Genomic DNA, 22518 nt, shown 5'->3' with positions numbered 1-22518 from the left:
TGTTCAAATTTGTTGTGTTTGTTAGAATAAGTTTCTATTTGAGTTTTTCATTCATTCTTTTTGAAACTTTTCAGCGTTTTTTGTCTTTTTATTTTTCCCTCTGGTTATGGAAGCTGTACAGCCAAAGCAATTTTTGCTCATTCTGTTTTATTTTTGGACAGTTATGATAGGTAACCGTGGCAACAGGATTGTTTTTACAGCTGGGAGCAGCTGATTGGCTGATTAGCATCTCAAAAGCTCAACAAACTCAAGGCTTCAGGCTGAGAGAAGCAGGAAGTGCAAATCTTCACAGATCAGATGTGCGACTTCAACGTCTCTCAGCTTTTAACAAAACGGACTGAAAAGATTTAAGAGGTGCAGCAAAAGCAATTGAGGCGGATTAGCAGAGCTTGGGGTCATCCAGGACATTACTAAAGAAAAGTGTCTCTTCTGCCCAGATATTGAGCTGTTAGCATCTCACAAACAGCAACAGTCTTCAGTCAGAGGCTTTGCGAGGCTGACTGCTACTGGAGATCCTTCGTGCCCACAGCGTCACCCACAACCACTCTAAAGGTGCTTGGATGATGTGAGTTGGAAGAACATTTAATTTCACTTTGGGTCAAATTAGGTTTTTTAATTTAACTGAATAAAGTAAACGCAGATCAGTTAAGAGGGCAGAAAGTTTTTCCAGCTCCGTAGTTTAACAGAAATCACCTGCAGGTCAGAGGAGAATCTGCTTCCTTTCCAGGACAAGCGTTCTGCCTCCAGCACGTTTCCCTCTGCATGTCCTGAATAACAGATTCCCCAGAGAGACGGGTCTGCAACCATTTCCCCTTTTCTAACGTTTTCCCGGAAAAGTCTCATCCTGAACGCAGCACCAGAAGTCCTGCAGTACCAGGCTCAGCTGCAGCACCAGGCTCAGCTGCAGCACCAGGCTCAGCTGCAGCACCAAGCTGAGCTGCAGGCTGCACACAATCAGTTCATCTCAGACGATCAGCAGAGAAAGATAGTTGGCCGATTTACTGATGCCGGGCGTTTTACCAACACAAGAAAAGAGGCAGCACATTATTCTAGTTTGAATCTATTTACACTGGCTGCCAGCACATTTTAAAATTCATTCTAAAATGTTAGTATTTACGGTTACAGCGCCTGTCTCTGGCTCGGCTCTGCTTCCAGCCGAAGATCGCAGGCGGCTTTGCCTCCATCTTTGCCTCCATCTCTGTGCCATTTTGATTCTGTTGATTCTTCTAAGAAACAGAAAATTAATTTATTAAAACTGGCTTCTAGGGCGAGCCGTGGCGGTGTAGGGCAGTGGTTCTCAAACTTTTTTCAGTGATGTACCCCCTTAAAAATGTATTTTTAGTCAAGTACCCCCTGACACGGGCAAAACATTTTTGGAATTAAAAAGAGGTACAGTGCTGTAAAATCACTGTCTGATTTATTAAAGCCAAACAACTTATATCAGTGAACCTGACAAATACATCCATATTGCAAACATTGCATGGTTAAACAAAAAAGAAAAGCAGAAGACGGTGACCACCAGGAAGGTATAAAACCAGTCAAACCGTTTTATTTTAAAGGATATTGAAACTAAATACTGAATATAAAATTCAGTGCATGAACACACATTTATATTTTATTGAACTTTTTACAAAATAATTTTTCCCAAGACGTATTATAAGGAGCCTACTGATTTTTTAAAGATATTTTGAAAAGCTTCACGTACCCCCTGCAGTACCTCCACGTACCCCCAGGGGTACACGTACCCCCATTTGAGAACCACTGGTGTAGGGGATAGCGCAACCCATGTTTGGAGGTCTTGAGTCGCCGTCGCGGGTTCAATTCCTGGACCCGGCGATATTTGCCGCATGTCTTCCCCGTTTCCTGTTAACCTACTTTCATCTAAGGGACACTAGAGCCCACAAAAAAGGCTTCTAATAGGTTTTATGTTTCCTTTTAATTATTTATTTGAAATGTTATTTAGCCAGGGAAGCTAAAATCCTCTTTTTTAACAATGACTTGTTCAGGAAATATAAAAACATCACACAGCAGAAAACAGAAGAATATCATAGAACAAAAATAAAAATACAACCAAATTTATATTGACTAAACCAGGGGTGCTCCAGTCCAGTCCTCCAGAGCCGTCCTGCAACTTTTAGATACATCTTTACTCCAACAGAGCGGGATTGGCTCTGATGGGCCTGGCATAGGCTTAGGGTTAGAGGTTAGGAGTCAGAGGTCAGAGGTCAGGGGTAAGGCAAACCTAACCCATTAACTGGATTCAGGTGTGTTGAAGCATGAAGCATCTGGAAGCTGCAGGACAGAAGCTCTGGAGGACTTGAACATCCCTGGACTGAACAAACTACAACACACAGGATAAGTCAACAGTTTTTCACTGAGTTGATCAAAATCAATATTGGACTTTTTCTTCTGAGCTTTAGAGGTTTTTGCAAGTGCAGCAAAATGAAATGATGATTGGTCCATTGATGTGATTAATTTATTAGAATGTAAAATGCAGGTATTGCTGAAAAAATGGATGAGTGAGGCAACAGCAGGAAGGATTTGGTTTTTCCAGTAATAGTTTAAAAGATGAATTTGTACCAATTTCTTAATCTGGGTGAATGGAGTGATGGCCAGTTAAACAAGAGAGCGTAGACGACAATCATGGGTATTAAAACCTGTGGTGGATATTGAGAAAATGTTTGATCTTTGATGTATTCTGTTTTTATCACTTTGTTTTTAATCTTTGTTTGTATTTTAAAGCAGCTTGTGGTTTTCTGACATGTGAAAGGTGCAACATAAATAATATATTCCTTTTGTAAGGCTGCAGCACTAACAGTGATGCACATTTAGCTTGTCCTATTTCTTTAAATGATGAGGGAGGTAGATGGACTTCTTTGGGAAAGTAAATGTCAAAGGAAATTTATTCATTAGTACATCTAAAAAAACAAAACCTGTTGACCAAAGGGCTCTGCGTGTTTAAATGCCAAAGAATGAAAAGTAAATAAATAAACAGGTTTTGAGATTTAATGAGGTTCTCAGTATTAAAAGACAAGCTGTTATAAAATTTCCTCCAAAACATGAAGTTGCCATGAAAAGGACGACTTTATGGTTGTTATGGAGACTTAGTTACCCCTTTTTGTGTAACGATGTAACTGCTTTGTGCCAAACAGCTCCTCTGTCCAAAAAACCTTATTTATTAAATTGGAATGGTTCTTGTTACTAACTAGTTTTTTATTGACCACTGACATTGAAGCTCTAAATCTGAACTTGACATGAGAGATTCAGACTTCAGACAAGAAAAGTGCTGCTGTGAAACCAGAGAAGGGGTTGAGTAAGTGTCTGTTTTCAGTCAAGAATAGAAATGCAAGTTCATGGTACCATAATAAACTCACTGTTGGTATAGTTTAAGTATTTCCAGTGATAGTATTTGAAGTTATTTTGGAAATATTTTCTATCATTAAATTGCAGGCTTGAATGTGCATTCCAATGGACATCAGGAGTTGGGATACATTAGCCAACGCTTAACTATTTATTCTGTAAGCATTTTACATCATAATTCATTTATTTTATTTCATTTGTTTATCTTTAAGTTTTTATGAGGATAAACTTAGACTGTCTTGAACTGTTTATATCAGAAAAATCCCCTTTATTTCAGTGTCTTAGAGGTGTAACAATTAGTTGAATCCTGTTCTTTGATTAAAAGAAATAGGTCTTAGTGTGTTTTATCCTTCCACATGTAGTTAAAATTTGCTTTATTTATAGGTTTAATTACATCTTGAGCGACATTTTTACAAAACGGAGTCGTTAATTTAAATAAATCAAAGTGTGGTACCTACCCGGACGTTATAGTGAATGGAACCGGAAGTGTGCAGGGAAACCGTTCCGTTTCTGTTTTCATTCCCCGGTTCTCCGTCATGAAGGAGGCGAACATGGCTCCGCCGGTGGACCTCGGGGTTCTGCTTCGGGCGGAGCCGCAAGAGGACGCTTCTCGCCGGGAGGACGGGCTGTGTGTGGTCGGTGTGTTCGGAAAGAGCAGCACACAGACCGGGGCTCTGAAGGAGGCGCTCCTCAACACGCTGGCGGACAAACACATCTTCTCTCTGTTCGGGTCGGAGGAGGGCGACTCATCGGACAGCCACGTCCAGGCTCTCTACGACCAGGAGAACCGGGTCCTGTACCTGCTGCTGTCCTCCGTCTGCGACAGCCGGCAGCTGCTGCGGGCCTGCCGGTCCCTGAGCGCCGGGATCAGCCACGTCGACGCCCACGACTTGTGGAAAGGCCTGGACCGCCAGCACTGCCTGCACCTGCTCTACATGTTCTCCGTGTGCCACGTCCTGCTGCTGGTCCACCCCAGCCAGACCTTCGATGTGACCTACGACCGGCTGTTCCGGGCCCTGGACGCCCTGCGGCAGAAGGTCCTGCCCCTGATCCGGGCTGCCATCAAAGACTGCGCGGTGTCCAAAGAGTGGAAGCTGAACTGCAGGCCGTGTCCTCCGCGGCTGCTGTTCGTCTTCCAGATGAATGCGACTCTGAAGGTCTGAGCTGCAGCTTCTGCTGCTTCAGTTCTGGTTTCATGTTGAAGCTTCAGCCATTTTCCTTCCGACGGGTTTCATTTCCTAAAAGGGTTTGGTCTTGAGTTTCTCTAAAGGTAGAAAAAGATTTTCTTACGCAGGAGAAGCCCAAAGTTGAAGGATTTTCAGGCCAGAGAATCAACAAATTCTATTTTTATTCCACCCATTATTTAGTATTCTCTCTCTTTGGCGCTCAAACCAGTCATCCTTCCATCAGTTGGTTCATTATTCATCCATCCATCCAGTGTCAGAAAATATATTTTCTGGACATTCATGGATCAGAAACAAGTTAATATGAATATTTATAACAGCCTCCCTGTTGGGGAAACTTCAGCTCATGTTCTCGTCCATATGCAGGAGTTCTGATCGACAACAGAGCAGGCGAATCCCTGCAGGCTTTTCAATGGAACGACCTGCTCACCTGGTGTCTCCCTGTGCTGCATGGATTGTTTTTGTTAAAGTTGCAATTTGTAGCTTTTATTTAAATTAAAAAAACGTTTTTTCCACATTTGTTCAAACTGTCGTCGTGTTATGACAGTTTATGAGACAGAAAATCTGTGAGCAGATCGACCTCCTCCCTTAACTGCTATGAAGAAATGAACCAAAAACAACCAACCAGCCCCAGGAGGCGGGGCTTAGCGCTGTCAGTCAACTTCATGTGCACCATCTTCCAAATTATTATGCAAGTGATATTTTCTCAGGTTTTCCTAAATAGTCAATGCAAATGATGGTCAGTATAAGTTTCAAGTCATGAACTATTACAGTATAAATCTAATTTTACTGAACAAAGATCCCCAGGACAACAGGATTCTTTCAAAAATAAAAAACTCAAAATGTTCCAAATTATTATGCACAGCAGATTTTCCAAACATTTTATGTATTATAAAGAACATTAAAAGGTCATTCTGTGAATATGCAGCATTAAGTGTTCACATGTACTAAAATCAAATCTATTTCAATCAGAACCATCTTAACAGACCCAGTTCCATGTTAACTTTGGACCTTCTCTGGTATCACAGCACAATTCTGGATCCATTGAACTTGTGAGTTTGTGGAAAGTTTCTGCTGAATTTCTCTGCAGGATGTCAGAAAATCTTCCCAGAGCTGCTGGTTGATATGAACTGGATTCAGATCTTCTGCTGGAGGAAACTCCAAAGGTTCTCAGTAGGGTAGAGGTCAGAGGTCATGGTGACCACACCATGAGTTTCTCCCCTTTATGCCCATAGCAGCCAATGACACAGTGGTTTTCCTGGCAGCATCAGATGGTGGATTGTCATGATGAAGATGATTTTGCTACTGAAGGTTCAGCTCTTCTTTTAGAACCATGACAGAAAATGATCAGTCAGAAAGTCCAGATACTTTGCTGAGGTCATTTTCACACCATCAGGGCCGACCAGCTCTCTCTCTCTTTCTCTCTCTCCCCATGATTTGGCCCACAGCATGACTCCACCACCTCCTTGCTGATGTCACAGCCCTGTCGGGACGTGGTGGCCGTCCACCACCGATCCACTACTGCATCCATCTGGACCATCCAGGGTTGCACAGCAGTCATCAGTGAACAAGTCTGTTTGAAAATTAATCTTCATGTACGGCTGGGCCCACTGGGACCGGTTCTGGTTGTGAGCTCTGGTTAGGGGCCCAATAGTAGGTTCCTGCACCACAAGCCTCTGGAGGATCCTCCACCTTGAGGTTCCAGAGGCTCCAGCAGCTTCTAATAACTGTTTGCTGCTTTGTAAGGACATTTTAACAGCTGCTCTCTTAATCTGATGAATAGAATAGAATAGAATTCAACTTTATTGTCATTGCACTGTCACAAGTACAAGCAACGAGATGTAGTTTGCATCTATCCAGAAGTGCTCTACGAGATATAAATAGATGTACAAGACTATGTATGTATGGACTATAAGGGGTTATAGCAAGAGATATAGATATTGTGTATAAATATAAATATGGGAGCTATATGCACAGATTATACAAGAATGTTAGGGAATGGATTATAGATAAATAATGGCAGATAAAATGTACAGGTTGTATGTGTGTGTGAAGAAAACAGTCCGTGATGTGTGTGTGTGTGAGGATAGTCCATGTGTTATTGTTGTATGAGAGGATAGGGGAGTACAGTCCTTATAGTTTATGTTTTATGTCAGGAGGCGTTCAAAAGCGTGACAGCTGTGGGAAAGAAGCTGTTCCGGTGCCTGGTGGTTCTGGTCCATAGGCTTCTGTAGCGCCTCCCAGAGGGTAGGAGGGAAAAGAGTGTGTGTGCTGGGTGAGTGGAGTCCTTTGTGATTTTCCCGGCCCTTTTCAAACACGGCTTCCTGTAGATGTCCTTGATGGCAGGGATCGGTGCCCCGGCGATATACTGGGCAGTTTTCACCACCCTCTGCAGCGCCTGCCGGTCGGAGACAGAGCAGTTCCCGTACCAAGCTGTAATACAGTTGGTGAGGATGCTCTCAATGGTGCAGCGGTAGAAGTTCGTGAGGATCTCTGAGGACAGGTGGTTCTTCCTCAGGGTCCTCATGAAGATGAGGCACTGATGCGCCTTCTTAATGAGTTTGGAGCAGCTGGTCGTCCAAGTCAGGTCCTCGGAGATGTGGACTCCCAGGAACTTAAAGGTGTCCACACGCTCCACCACTGTCCCCTTAATGTGGATGGGTGGATGTGGGTCAGCGTTCCTCCTGAAGTGCACGATAAGCTCCTTGGTCTTCTCGGTGTTAAGCTGCAGGTTGTTTTTGTCGCACCACTCAGCCAGACGGTCTACCTCCTCCCTGTAAGCGGCCTCGTCATTATCTCTGATGAGGCCGATCACCGTGGTGTCGTCTGCAAACTTGATGATGGCGTAGAGCCATGGACAGGTCTGCAGTCGTAGGTGAAGAGGGAGTAGAGGAAGGGACTCATCACACAGCCTTGTGGTACTCCCGTGTTTATGATGATGGTGGATAAGAAGTGGTTGTCCAGCCGCACATGTTGAGGTCGACTGGTCAGGAAGTCGAGCAACCAGTTACACATGAGTGGACTGATGCCGAGGTCTGTGAGTTTGGTAATGAGTTGTGATGGGATGACAGTGTTGAATGCTGAACTAAAATCTAAGAACAGCAGTCTGGCGTAAGTGTTCTTACTGTCCAGGTGAGAAAGGACAGAGTGCAGCGCTATAGAGACTGCATCCTCTGTGCTCCTGTTCTGCCTGTATGCAAATTGGTGGGGGTCTAGTGTGGGGGGGAGACAGGATCTGAGGTGTGCTAAGACCAGCCGCTCCAAGCACTTGGTAATGATGGGGGTAAGGGCTACCGGGCGGTAGTCACTGAGTCTGGTTGGGTTGGGATTCTTGGGGATTGGGACGATGGAGGTAGACTTGAAGCAGGTCGGTACCACAGCGCGGGCCAGGGACAGGTTGAAGATGTCCGTCAGCACTCCTGCCAGCTCCCCAGAGCACGTTCTGAGGACACGTCCAGGTATGCCATCAGGACCCGCAGCCTTGTGGGATTTAATCCTGCTCAGAGCCGCTCCTACGTCAGTGGGGAGGAAAGTCAGTGGCTGTTGGCCTGGGGTGGTAGCTGCTTTGGTTGCAGTTGTGGTATTCCCTCTCTCAAAACGAGCATAGAAGTTGTTAAGTTCGTTGAGGAAGGAGACATCAGTAGAAGCGGGGGTGGTATTGGGGTTCTTGCAGTCTGTGATAATCTGAAGGCCTTGCCACGTACGTCGGGGGTTGGCGTTAGAAAAATGATCCTCCACCTTCCTTTTGTAGTGGTGTTTGGCCTTCTTGATTCCCCTCTTCAGCTCAGCCCTGGCTGCACTGTAAGTCTGTGCATCCCCTGACCTGAAGGCGATGTTGCGGGCCTTCAGCAGGAGACGAACGTCTCGGTTTATCCAGGGTTTCTGGTTGGGGTACATGGTAATGCGTTTGCAGGTGGTGACACGTTCTATGGTGGTGGAAATATGGTTCAGTACAGATGAGGCATACTGATCCAAGTCTGTATGGTGGTAAATAGTCCAATCTGTATTCCTGAACCGGTCCTGGAGCACAGCGTCTGAGCCCTCTGGCCACACCTTTACTGTCCTCACGGTAGGTTTCACACGTTGGATGAGTGGTAAGTACCGAGGTGTGAGGAACAGGGAGAGATGGTCTGATTGTCCGATGTTGGGGAGGGGTGTCACATTGTAGGCTCCAGCCAGATTGGAGTAGACGTGGTCCAGGGTCTTGTCTCCTCTAGTGTGGCAGGAGACATGTTGGTGGAATCTGGGAAGAACCGTCTTCAAGTTGGAGTGATTGAAATCACCTGCAACAATAAAAGCAGCCTCGGGGTATTTGGTTTGGTGTTTGCTAATAGCCGCATAGAGTTCTTTCATGGCTAGCTTGGCATTAGCATCCGGGGAGATGTACACGGCAGTGAGGATGATCGAGGTGAATTCCCTTGGGAGGTAATCAGGTCTGCATTTGACCATTAAAAACTCCACATTCTGTGAGCAGTGACTCTCGGTAGTAGCAGAATCTGTGCACCAAGCTTTGTTAATATAAATGCACAAACCTCCGCCTCTGGTCTTGCCGGAAGCATCTGCTGTCCTGTCGGCTCGGTGTGTGTGGCGTCCACTTAGCTGGATAGCATTATCCGGGCAGCTGTTTAGCCATGTTTCGGTGAAAAACATGACATTTGAGTCCATAATCCGTCTGTCACTCGTGATGGATAGTCGTAACTCGTCCATTTTATTAGCCAGAGAATGGACATTGGCGAGGAAAATGCTGGGTAAAGGGAGCCGATGTGGTGTTAGCTTTAGCCTAGCTCGCACCCCTCCACGCTTACCCCGCCTTTGTTTACGTTCTCGTCGCGGCCTGCGTACCCTTCCACCCGGCCGGGAGAAGTGAGCAGCCTCCGGTGTTCTGGAGATCTCTGGGATGAGTCGGAGATCGGCGATCATAGAGTCAAAATTGTAGCTCCAAAGGTCCAGAAGTTCGTGTCTGCTGTAGCGCAGCAACGCTGTGCAATTCTGAAAAAAAAGTCCAGTCATGAATAGATAAAAAACCCACTAAAGAGCAGATTCTTGAGAGACGCTGAGCCTCGCGTTGTTCACGCGCCGCCATCTTGGTCTATCTGTATGAATGTGTGAATGTGTCTAACAGAAACTTTCCTCATTCTGTTTTTATCTGTAAAACCATCTTTGTTCTGAATCAGCCACAAATCTCTTCACAGGACAATGACGCTTCAGTTTTCGTTAAACATCTGAAGTTTTCATATCTTGTCATACGGCACTACACTATCTGATGATTTTCATCAGCAGAGATTCTTTCTCTTTCCATGTTGCTTGAAACCTGTGGCCTGTTTAATAATGTGGAACATCCTTCTGAAGTAGGTTTCCTTTAATTGACCAGACAAACTACTCAACCAGTTCTCTGAAATTAATTATAGTGATTCAAAGAGCCCTGACACACAATAGCATCTATAAATTTAATAGCACAACAAAAAACTTTATCTTTATGACACTTAAATCCAATTTGCATAATAATTTGGAACATGGTGTATCTGCGGCTAAATGTGCTAATGGTGGAGACAGAACTTACCATTACATGAAAACCGTTTATCCGCCATTCACCATCATTGGTGGCTACAGTTAGGGCCAGAAATATTTGGACAGTGACACAAGTTTTGTTATTTTAGCTGTTTACAAAAACATGTTCAGAAATACAATTATATATATAATATGGGCTGAAAGTGCACACTCCCAGCTGCAATATGAGAGTTTCCACATCCAAATCGGAGAAAGGGTTTAGGAATCATAGCTCTGTAATGCATAGCCTCCTCTTTTTCAAGGGACCAAAAGTAATTGGACAATGGACTCTAAGGGCTGCAATTAACTCAGAAGGCGTCTCCCTCGTTAACCTGTAATCAATTATGTAGTTAAAAGGTCTGGGGTTGATTCCAGGTGTGTGGTTTTGCATTTGGAAGCTGTTGCTGTGACCAGACAACATGCGGTCAAAGGAACTCTCAATTGAGGTGAAGCAGAACATCCTGAGGCTGAAAAAAAAGAAAAAATCCATCAGAGAGATAGCAGACATGCTTGGAGTAGCAAAATCAACAGTCGGGTACATTCTGAGAAAAAAGGAATTCACTGGTGAGCTTGGGAACTCAAAAAGGCCTGGGCGTCCACGGAAGACAACGGTGGTGGATGATCGCCGCATACTTTCTTTGGTGAAGAAGAACCCGTTCACAACATCAACTGAAGTCCAGAACACTGTCAGGGAAGTAGGTGTATCTGTCTCTAAGTCAACAGTAAAGAGAAGACTCCATGAAAGTAAATACAAAGGGTTCACATCTAGATGCAAACCATTCATCAATTCCAAAAATAGACAGGCCAGAGTTAAATTTGCCGAAAAACACCTCAAGAAGCCAGCCCAGTTCTGGAAAAGTATTCTATGGACAGATGAGACAAAGATCAACCTGTACCAGAATGATGGGAAGAAAAAAGTTTGGAGAAGAAAGGGAACGGCACATGATCCAAAGCACATCACATCCTCTGTAAAACATGGTGGAGGCAACGTGATGGCAAGGGCATGCATGGCTTTCAATGGCACTGGGTCACTTGTGTTTATTGATGACATAACAGCAGACAAGAGTAGCCGGATGAATTCTGAAGTGTACCGGGATATACTTTCAGCCCAGATTCAGCCAAATGCTGCAAAGTTGATCGGACGGCGCTTCACAGTACAGATGGACAATGACCCCAAGCATACAGCCAAAGCTACCCAGGAGTTCATGAGTGCAAAAAAGTGGAACATTCTGCAATGGCCAAGTCAATCACCAGATCTTAACCCAATTGAGCATGCATTTCACTTGCTCAAATCCAGACTTCAGACGGAAAGACCCACAAACAAGCAAGACCTGAAGGCTGCGGCTGTAAAGGCCTGGCAAAGCATTAAGAAGGAGGAAACCCAGCGTTTGGTGATGTCCATGGGTTCCAGACTTAAGGCAGTGATTGCCTCCAAAGGATTCGCAACAAAATATTGAAAAAAACCTATTTTGTTTGGGTTCTGTTTATTTGTCCAATTACTTTTGAGCTCCTAAAATGTGGAGTGTTTGTAAAGAAATGTGTACAATTCCTACATTTTCTATCAGATATTTTTGTTCAACCCTTTAAATTAAACGTTACAATCTGCCCTTGAATTCTGTTGTAGAGGTTTCATTTCAAATTCAATGCGGTGGCATGCAGAGCCCAACTCGCGAAAATTGTGTTACTGTCCAAATATTTCTGGCCCTAACTGTATGCTAGCTGCAACATAGCGGATAGGGAAGGGAAAACTGGGATGAGCAGCGCCACACAAGATTGTGATTGACAGCTCCCTGCTGATTGGTTGTTTCTAGTTATCTCAGGGGGAAGACAGAGGAGCTTGATTTTTTTTTTCATAGATTACCTCATAGCAAACTAATATAGCGACAGTTTCAACAAAATATGTAAAAACTATATTTCTACAAAAGTTAAATTCTGCAGCTTTAAGTGCAAGATGACCCCAACCTTTAGCCCCGCCCCTCAGTGGCTAGGCCAGCAGGAAAAGCCCCAGAGCTCCCGGTGGCCAGACTGCCGCTCACAGAGTAACTTCTTCTCTTCTCTTTGCTGTTCCAAAGGTCCCTGGGAACAGCTCGGACTCTGGAGGAAACCCTGAAAAGCCCAAGAAGCATTCCCCGAGGAGGCGTCTGCAGCACGCTCTGGAGGACCAGATCTACCGGATCTTCCGTAAAAGCCGAGTCCTCACCAACCAAAGCAGCAACTGTCTGTTCACGGTGCCCGCCAACCAGGCCTTCGTCTACGTGATCCCGGCAGCAGATCAGGACCCGGTGGGCGCTTTGCTCGGCCAGCTCCGGTCCAACTGCGTCTTGTCGGATCAAGACCCCGCCCCGGTCCTCACCGGGCCGAGGAGGTACCAGCAGATGCGTAGGTCAGCTCGGCAGCCCAGCAGCAGCAGGGAGTCCGGCGGCCCGATGGGAGGCCAGCTGGTGGACTGCAGCCTGAAGGAATTCCTCTGGCAGCACGTCGAGCTGGTTCTGACCAAGAAGGGCTTCGACGACAGCGTCGGCCGCAACCCCCAACCTTCCCACTTTGAGCTGCCGACCTTCACCAAGTGGGTCCAGTTGGCTTCCCGACTCTACCAGGTCCTGATCACCAACACTGACGAGGAGCTGGCCGAGCTGGCCACCAAGGTGCAAAGCCAGGTGAAGGTCTTGGATGGTTTTCTGGACGCCGACACCAAGTTCTCAGAAAACCGGTGTCAGAAAGCTCTGCCTCTGGCCCACAGCGCCTATCAGTCCAACCTCCCTCACAACTACACCACCACGGTCCACAAGAACCAGCTGGCGCAGGCGCTGCGGGTGTACAGCCAGCACGCGCGAGGTGTGGCCTTCCAACGCTATGCGGTGCAGCTTCACGAAGACTGCTACAAGTTCTGGAGCAACGGCCACCAGCTGTGTGAGGAGCGCAGCCTGACGGACCAACACTGTGTGCACAAGTTCCACCTACTGCCTCAGCCAGGTCAGACGCTCCGCTCCGTTGATGAAGACAGTTCACGTGAACATAGTTCTTCCATTGGAATTCATTTTAACCTAATAGTTGACAATCATAATTCTATCAGCAGTTTGCCTCCCAAATGAATGTAATTTCTGCAGGTGAGAAGCCGGACCTGGACCACAACCCGCCCATCATGAACCACAACAGCAGGGGGCGCTCCACCAGTGCCTGTAACTGCGGCAGGAAGCAGGCGCCTCGAGACGATCCGTTTGACACCCAGGCTGCCAACCACGACTTCTACCAGGTCAGGATCTACGCTGCAGACCAGTTCAATCTATTTCTAAATATCTATGCTGCAGACAGACCGGACAGGAAGTGGAGTCTGTTTCCTGTTTAGAGAATATTTCTTTGTTTTCTGTGAGATTGAACTTGATTTTGAATTGAAATCATAGAAATAAAATAATCATCTTTTTGAACAATTCATGTTTATGGAAACATTCCCCTAACAGAAAAGGTTTTCCAGTTTACAAATCCATCTTTCCTTCCTTCCTTCCATCAATTAACTCTCTGTGATATTTTAACAATAAGGTATTTTCCTTATTATTCTGAAACTATTGGACCGGTATCAGCCCGTCTCACCATTCAGCTGATTCGGTATTTTCCCGTTGGCTCGTTTTGTTTCCACCTGGAGGAAAGCAGATTTAGTTTGTCTCTTCTGTCGCGCTCAGATCCTGGAGGAGAAATGTTGCGGGAAGCTGGAGCGGATCGACTTCCCGGTCTTCCAGCCCAGCACTCCGGACCCGGCGCCGGCCTCAGACCGGGCCCAGCGGCCGCCGCCAGAGACGTCGGCCGACGGGGAGCGGCCGAAGGAGCCGAGCGCGGCTCACAGCCACACGCCCGGCGACGCCAGCCTCAGCCTGGCGCTCAGCCTGGGCCAGTCCACCGACAGCCTGGGGGCGTACGCGGACGCAGATCCGGCCGACGGCCCGGTCCAGCCCAAGAGGCCGAGCCTCGTGGACCGCCAGCCGTCCACCGTGGAGTACCTGCCAGGTAGGGCAGCCGAGTCGCTTAGGGGAACACCGGCGAGTTTTTTTTTTTACTGCGGTGAAAAAACTAATATCACAAAATCAAATGATGACGTCACTTAAATGACCACCGCCTGTCGACCTTCGCTTTGTGTCCCTCTGCGAGTTTCTGTTCATCCCATAAAGTCAGAGAACTGCGGCTGCTGTTTCTGCTGCAGTTGCTGCTGTTTCTGCTGCAGTTGCTGCTGTTTCTGCTGCAGTTGCTGCTATTTCTTCAGCTGCTGCTGCTGCAGTTTCTGCAGTTGCTGCTGTTTCTGCTGCTGCTGCTGTTTCTGCTGCAGTTGCTGCTATTTCTTCAGCTGCTGCTGCTGCAGTTTCTGCTGCTGCTGCTGTTTCTGCTGCTGTTTCTGCAGTTGCTGCTGTTTCTGCTGCAGTTGCTGCTGTTTCTGCAGTTGCTGCTGTTTCTGCTGCAGTTGCTGCTGTTTCTTCAGCTGCTGCTGCTGCAGTTTCTGCTGCTGCTGCTGCTGCTGTTTCTGCTGCTGCTGCTGTTTCTGCTGCAGTTGCTGTTTCTGCAGTTGCTGCTGTTTCTGCTGCTGTTTCTGCAGTTGCTGCTGTTTCTGCAGTTGCTGCTGTTTCTGCAGTTGCTGCTGTTTCTGCAGCTGCTGCTGTTTCTGCAGCTGCTGCTGTTTCTGCTGCTGTTTCTGCTGCTGCTGCTGTTTCTGCTGCAGTTGCTGCTATTTCTTCAGCTGCTGCTGCTGCAGTTTCTGCTGCTGTTTCTGCAGTTGCTGCTGTTTCTGCTGCTGCAGCTGCACGTCAGTCAAGTTGATCTGTGTAGCACATTTCAGCAACCGGTCAGTTCAAAGTGTTTTACATCGTTAACACAGAACCCGTCAGGGCAGCAGGTGGGTTTAACTGAATTTACCTGTAACCAGTTGATCGTTCATAGCTTGAGTTTATGATGTTCCAACATAAATGTAATAATCTGACTCCTGCATTCGCAGCAGTCCAATATGATCATAAACCTAATCATCAATGTCAGCCAGTGATTGGGGGAAAAGAACTCTGAAACACCGACGTCTTTCCAAATAAAACAAAACTTGAGTCACAGCAAAAAGTTCAGAGCCTCTGAGTTGCATTAAAATGGTTTTTATAGCTAGCAGCTAGCAACATGAAAGCAGTGACTCTTCCATGGAAATATCTGTGTTGTAGATTCTGTCTTTTCTTCCATCTCTTTTAGCCTCTTTTATCTGCTTACACACAGACGCTGCATCTTACATAACCATGTTTATGTGTGACTGCTGGCAGTCACACATAAAACTGATTAGACTGAACCTGATTAACTGGCCTTTAGGGAGGAACAGACTGCAGAGAGGAATAAAAAGCTAAACTCTCCAGTTTTTGCCTCACCTGGTTCTGTCCATCAGCTGAGCTCAGTGGGCCGGTGCTGGATGGTGAATGTAACTCTGGTTCTGATCCATTTGGATGACATGTATGGCTTGTAAAATTTGCTCGTTTTTCGGCATTAAAGCCTGTTTTTATAAAAACAAATCTCATATTTCTCAAGGTAATTTACACTCAGGGGTTCTGGTCAGTCCTGAAACCGGTTCCTGGACCTGGTGGAGCTCAGAGACAGAATGAATGAAGTCCAACATCTGATAGACGGAAGGAAGGAAATTGGTTTATGTACAGCGCCTTGTGAAAGTATTCGGCCCCCTTGAACTTTTCAACCTTTTGCTGCTTTTCAGGCTTCAAACATAAAGATCTAAAACTTTTATTATTTTGTGAAGAATCAACAACAATCGGGAGGCGGAGCGAACTTTTTTTAACAAATAAAAACCTGCGAAGTGGGACGTGCCATTTTATTTACCCCTTTACTGTCAGTGCAGCAAACTCACTGCAGAAGTTCAGTTTGGATCTCTGGATGATCCAACGTTGTCCTAAGTGACTGATGATGGTAAATAGAATCACCTCTTTATAATAAAGTATAAATGCAGCTGCTCTGTGATGGTCTCTCATCATGAAGACCAAGGAACACCAGCAGCTCCGAAACTGTTGGGGAAGTTTAAAGCTGGATTTGGAAAGAAAAAGATTTCCCAAGCTTTAAACACCTCAAGCAGCAGTGAGCAGGCGATCATATTGAAACGGAAAGAGTATCAGATCAAATCCACCAAGACCCGGCCGTCCTCTAAACTTTTATCTGGAACAAGGAGAAGATCAGAGATGCAGCCAAGAGGCCCTTGATCACTCTGGATCACTCTGGATCTACAGAGATCTACAGCTGAGGTGGGAGAGTCTGTCCATAGGACAACATCCATCCATCCATCCATCCATCCATTGTCTGTTCACCCTTGTCCCTAATGGGGTCGGGAGGGTTGCTGGTGCCCATCTCCAGCTACGTTCCAGGCGAGAGGCGGGGTACACCCTAGACAGGTCGCCAGTCTGTCGCAGGGCAACACAGAGACATACAGGACAAACAACCATTCACACACAACACACACACCTAGGGAGAATTTAGATAGACCAATTAACCTAACAGTCATGTTTTGGACTGTGGGAGGAAGCCGGAGTACCCGGAGAAAACCCACGCATGCACAGGGAGAACATGCAAACTCCATGCAGAAAGACCCCGGCCGGGAATCGAACCCAGGACCTTCTTGCTGCAAGGCAACAGTGCTACCAACTGCGCCACTGTGCAGCCCCCATAGGACAACAGTCAGTGGTAAACTGGACAAATCTGGCCTTTATGGAAGAGTGGCAAGAAGAAAGACATTTCTCAAAGAGAACCATAAAAGTCTGGTTTAAAGTTTGACACCAGCCACCTGGGAGACACAGCAACATGGAAGAAGTTGCTCTGGTCAGATATGTTTCCATAAAAGCAACAACTCATCACCCTGAACACATCATCCCCAGTGTCAAACATGGTGGTGGCAGCATCATGGTTTGGGCCTGCTGTTCTTCAGCAGGGCAGGGAAGCTGGATGGAACCGAATACAGAACCGTTCTGGAAGAAAACCTGTTGGAGTTTTTAAAGACCTGAGACTGGGACGGAGATTTACCTTCCAACAAGACAAAGATCCCAAACAGAAAGCAAAACCTACGATAGAATGGTTCACAAATAAACGTATCCAGGTGTTAGAATGACCTAGTCAAAGTCCAGACCTGAATCCAATGGAGAATCTGTGGAAAGAGCTGAAAGCTGCTGTTCACAAGCTCTCCATCCATCCATCCTCACTGAGCTCCAAATGTTCTGCAAGGAAGAACGGGCCAGAATTTAGATCTTTATGTTTGAAGCCTGAAAAACGGCAAAAGGTTGAAAAGTTCAAGGGGCCTGAATACTTTCACAAGGCGCTGTATATAAAATGATTGGTTTTGCACAAATTTATATGAATATATCTTATTAAACAAAATGTTTTGCAGTTATATATTTGGCCAAATCCAATGAACAAAGCAGAAAAAGTGGAATATGGTGTTCACATTGCTGTTTTTGTCTGTCTCCAGGAATGACGCACTCCGCCTGTCCCAAAGGTCTCCTCCCAAAGTTCTCCAGTTGGTCTCTGCTCAAACTGGGACCAGCAAAGTCCTACAACTGCCACACTGGTCTGGAGCAGCCGGGCTTCCTGCCGGGCTCCTCCTTCCTGCTGCCATGGGACTTGGTGATCCGCTCCCGCTCGGAGGAGGACGCCGGCCCCGCGGAGCCTCTAGACGGAGGGACGGCTTCCTGGCCGGCGCCCAACAAGAACCCGGTGGGGAAGCGCGGCGGCGCCGGGCCAGGCCGGAGCCGTCGGAGGGACGACGCGGCGAGGGCCTTCGTGGGGTTCGAGTATGAAGACGGTCGGGGCCGGCGCTTCATCAGCAGCGGGCCCGACAAAATCGTAAAGGCGCTGGGGCCGGGCGGCGCCAAAGATCCAGCCAGCAGGGTGCTGAACGCCGACATGCCACTCTATGTCCCGTCGCCCGCCCAGGGCCGCGGCCTGAAGCCGCACTTCGCTCAGCTGGCTCGGCTTTTCGTCGTGGTGCCCGACGCACCGCTGGAGATTACCCTGAACCCCCAGGTAAACTACGGCAAGCCAGGAGGGGCACGGACATTCATGATGAAGCCGTTATTGAAAGAGTTGTGTCTTTAGCTGCTGATTATACAAATGATATAAATGTCGGCTCTCTGACTCCAACCCTTTCCTAAAACCAACCTCTGTCTCATGATCCGATGGTTCTGGTGGTTCAGTCTGAATTGAATTGTGATGGTTTTAGTTCTTCTGCTGCTTTGCTCTCAGTGTTTTTCTGTTTGCAGGTGCAGCCCGGCGCTCCTCCCTGCCCAATCTTCCACCCCGAGCAGACGGAGGTGACGCTGCCGAACGACGGCTTCTGGGTTCTGCGCTTTCCGTATTCCTACGCCACCGAGCGCGGGCCCTGCTTCCCCCCCAAAGAGAACCAGCCGCTGAGTAACTACAAGGTGCTGCGAGGCGTCCTGCGGGCCAGCACGGCCAACCCGCCGCAGTGACCCTCAGTGACCCGCGGCGCTGTCGGCACGGCCAACCAGGCGCCAGAATCCAGTCTGGGATTTTAAGATGCACACAGATTCATTTCTGAAGAATGGAAGCATCATCATTTACGTGCTAATGCGAGCTATCATGACCAAATGGCCTTTAGTGCGTCTCTTTATGCTGCAGTGATTTCTAAAGCAAAGCTGATGAGCTCCGAAAATCAGAGTTTGATTGTTGAGGTTTTTGACTGTTTGTAAGTTGTTGAAGGAAACCAGATTTATGTACATTTAATATCTTTTCTAACTTTAACAATTAAGTTTTCTGGAGAATTTGAAAATGGGAAATGTAATTTCCAGTAGGGGGTGCTGTGCATGTTTTTTGTTCAATCAGGGATTCCTGTTGGCTTCATAGGTTTCAGAACTGAAATGCAACATGTGTATCATGCAGATTCATCAGTTAAAAATGTTTAGTTTGGTTTTTGATTTATGTTCTCATTTTTGTAAATAAATAACATTTAATTATCAGAGTCTGATTTTTTTAATGGTTTATGAAATCCCTCATTTCGAAGTTCTCATTTCTTAATTGCACGTTCTGTCCACTAGATGGCCCCACTTTGTTTTTAACTCGGTCCAAAGTTTCAAATGACAAGCAGTTGCTGCGGAAACCAAGCAGATTGATTTCCTTCCAGATGAGCACAAACAGAGAAACAACCAAAAACAGCAATAGTGAAAAATATCTACAGAATATCTTCAAAAACAATCAACTTGTTGCTGGTAGCAGCTTGAAGACTGATGGGGAGAATTACATTCCTGGTGAAAAATAAATATACTGTTAAATTTGAGCATACTTTGAGTCAGACTAATTATGAGTATAGTCCAAGTTCACTTTAGTTAACTTAAAGTGGGACATTTTGGAACAACTAATTTTGTGCTTAGTGTATTTTAATAGTATTTAAATTGTATTAAAGCACAATTTAAAGTTTACTGTGTTTTGGGAGTCATATACTGTATATTTGCAGTACTGCAGTGTGTATGAAGCATTAATGTACAAAGTGGCAACGCAGAATAATAAAAGACATTAAGTAACTAAAAAGTTGCTTCATTAGCAATTATAATAAACCACAGTGTAATTGTAGCAAACTGTAATAATCACACTACTAATATATAAAATATGTAATGCCAATATACTGAAAATACATTCTAAGTATATTTTAAATGTAATTCAATCGCAAAAATAGTACACTCAAAATATACTAATCAAGCATGTTTAAATTACATAAAAAGCAAAATACTTAAAGTATAGTAAGTGTAACTTAAGTTGTTCCAAAAAAGTACGTGAAAGTACCATAAATTGTGCTTTAATACAATTTACTATGAATACAATGCTTTAATTTCTGCATAAAGATTGTTATTTTCAAAAACTACCTTTAACCTGACCAATGAGCCTCATCAGAAATCCTGTTCTAATTGATTCACTGTGGCTGGGTAAACTGCCGGTCAGACCTGGCGGCCCAAACGTGTTGTGAGGGTCTGCTGGGAACGTCTGGCGGAATCCCCTGTGAGACGGAGCTTTAACTCCCATCTCCGGCAAAGCTTCGAACACGTCCCGGGGGAGGTGGGGGACATGGAGTCTGAGTGGACCGTGTTCTGTGCCTCCATTGTCGAGGCGGCCGATCAGAGTTGTGGCCGCAAGGTTGTCGGTGCCTCTCGCGGCGGCAACCCTCGAACCCGTTGGTGGACACCTTCGGTTAGGGATGCCGTCAGGCTGAAGAAGGAGTCCTACCGGGCCTTTTTGGCCCGTGGGACTCTGGAAGCAGCTGATGGGTACCGGCGGGCGAAGCGGCATGCGGCTCGGGCGGTTGCTGAGGCAAAAACTCGGGCGTGGGAGGAGTTTGGAGAGGCCATGGAGAAAGACTTCCGTACGGCTTCAAGGCGATTCTGGTCCACCATCTGGCGTCTGAGGGGGGGGAAGCAGTACGGCACCAACACTGTTTATAGTGGGGATGGTGTGCTGCTGACCTCTACTCGGGACGTTGTGGGCCGGTGGGCAGAGTACTTCGAAGACCTCCTCAATCCCACCAACATGCCTTCCACTGAGGAAGCAGAGCCTGGGGACTCTGGGTTGGGCTCTCCAATCTCTGGGGACGAGGTCGCCGAGGTGGTTAAGAAGCTCCTCGGTGGCAAGGCCCCGGGGGTGGATGAGATCCGCCCGGAGTTCCTTAAGGCTCTGGATGTTGTAGGGTTGTGTTGGTTGACGCGACTCTGCAATATCGCATGGACATCGGGGGCAGTTCCCCTGGATTGGCAGACTGGGGTGGTGGTCCCCCTGTTCAAAAAGGGGGACCGGAGGGTGTGCTCCAATTATAGAGGGGTCACACTCTTAAGCCTCCCTGGCAAGGTCTATTCAGGGGTCCTGGAGAGGAGGGTCCGTTGGATAGTCGAACCTCGGATTCAGGAAGAGCAGGGTGGTTCTGGTTCTGGTCGTGGAACTCTGGACCAGCTCTACACCCTCAGCAGGGTCCTGGAGGGTTCTGGGAGTTCGCCCAACCAGTCTACATGTGTTTTGTGGACTTGGAGAAGGCGTTTGACCGTGTCCCTCGGGGAGCCCGGTGGGGGGTTCTCCGGGAGTTTGGGGTACCGGGCAGAGTTCCAGTTTTGCTTGGAAAATCTAACTGGAACATCTTCAGAAGTCGGATTTCTACGGCAGTGGATTAGGGTCACTGTAGATAGAAAAGGAAAGACGGAGTAAATTTCTGCTAAAACAATTCTAGAAAAAAAATTTACTTCAAAAGTTTTTCTGCTGATATTGTGATGTTTTCTTCTGACTGTACTTTGCTTTGCTGTGAAATTTGACTCACTGTTTGTTCAATTTGTCTTGTTTTCTGTTCCTTCACATTTTTATCTGCTTCTGCATAGCTTATGGTTTTACTCGTTTTAATCCGTATGATTTCTTTTGCCCTCTTCCTTATTTCACATCCTCCATACGTAACTCTGTTTCCCTCCACAGTCACAACATTTTTCTTGTGCTTCTTTACATTCTTCTAATTTCAAATCAAAATCAAATCAAATGTTATTTGTATAGCACATTTCAGCAGCAAGGCATTTCAAAGTGCTTTACATCATTACAAACACAGAAACACAAAGCAACATAGAATCAATAATCAAAACACAGCATTAAGTCAAGTTCCATCAATAAATTTGTAATTGATTACATTTCAAATACAATCCTAAACAGGTGGGTTTTTAGTTGAGATTTAAAAGAAGTCAGTGTTTCAGCTGTTTTACAGTTTTCTGGAAGTTTGTTCCAAATTTGTGGTGCATAGAAGCTGAAAGCTGCTTCTCCTCGTTTGGTTCTGGTTCTGGGGATGCAGAGCAGAACCAGAACCAGAACCTGAGAGGTCTGGAAGGTTGATACAACAACAGCAGATCTTTAATGTATTGTGGTGCTAAGCCGTTCAGTGATTTATAAACTAACAACAGTATTTTAAAGTCTGTTCTTTGAGCTACAGGGAGCCAGTGGAGGGACTTTAAAACTGGTGTTATGGTCTCTATCTTCCTGGTTTTAGTCAGAACGCCAGCAGCAGCATCTGGATCAGCTGCAGCTGTTTGATTGATTTGTTGGACAGACCTGTGAAGACGCTGTTGCAATAATCAATATGACTGAAGATGAAGGCATGGATGAGTTTCTCTAGATCTGGCTGAGACATCAGTCCTTTAATCCTGGAAATGTTCTTCAGGTGATAGAAGGCCGACTTTGTAACTGTCTTTATGTGGCTCTGGAGGTTCAGGTCAGAGTCCATCACTACTCCCAGGTTTCGGGCTGATCGCTGGTTTTAGTTGTAATAACTGAAGCTGTGCGTTGATTCTAGATCTATAACTCTAGATCTATAACTCTAGATTGTTCCTCTTTAGGTCAAAAAATAATAACTTCAGTTTTGTTTCTGTTCAGCTGGAGAAAGTTTTGGCACATCCAC

The 22518-nt window shown here is 46.1% G+C and overlaps 1 protein-coding gene across 1 annotated transcript; it reads left to right on the top strand.

Annotated features, from left to right (window-relative positions):
- Window positions 1-3847: 3847 nt before the first annotated feature.
- Window positions 3848-19069, top strand: smg8 (SMG8 nonsense mediated mRNA decay factor). The gene is made up of 6 exons (XM_028030945.1): window positions 3848-4517; window positions 12164-13064; window positions 13199-13344; window positions 13769-14090; window positions 17563-18116; window positions 18353-19069. The coding sequence occupies exons 1-6, from the start codon at window positions 3897-3899 to the stop codon at window positions 18560-18562; spliced, it is 2754 nt and encodes a 917-aa protein (XP_027886746.1). The 5' UTR covers window positions 3848-3896; the 3' UTR covers window positions 18563-19069.
- Window positions 19070-22518: the final 3449 nt, after the last annotated feature.

Source organism: Xiphophorus couchianus, chromosome 11 (genome assembly GCF_001444195.1).
Source record: "Xiphophorus couchianus chromosome 11, X_couchianus-1.0, whole genome shotgun sequence".
NCBI lineage: Eukaryota > Metazoa > Chordata > Actinopteri > Cyprinodontiformes > Poeciliidae > Xiphophorus > Xiphophorus couchianus.
The sequence above is the reverse complement of the archived record's forward strand: the minus strand, read 5'-3'. Positions and strand labels throughout refer to the sequence as shown.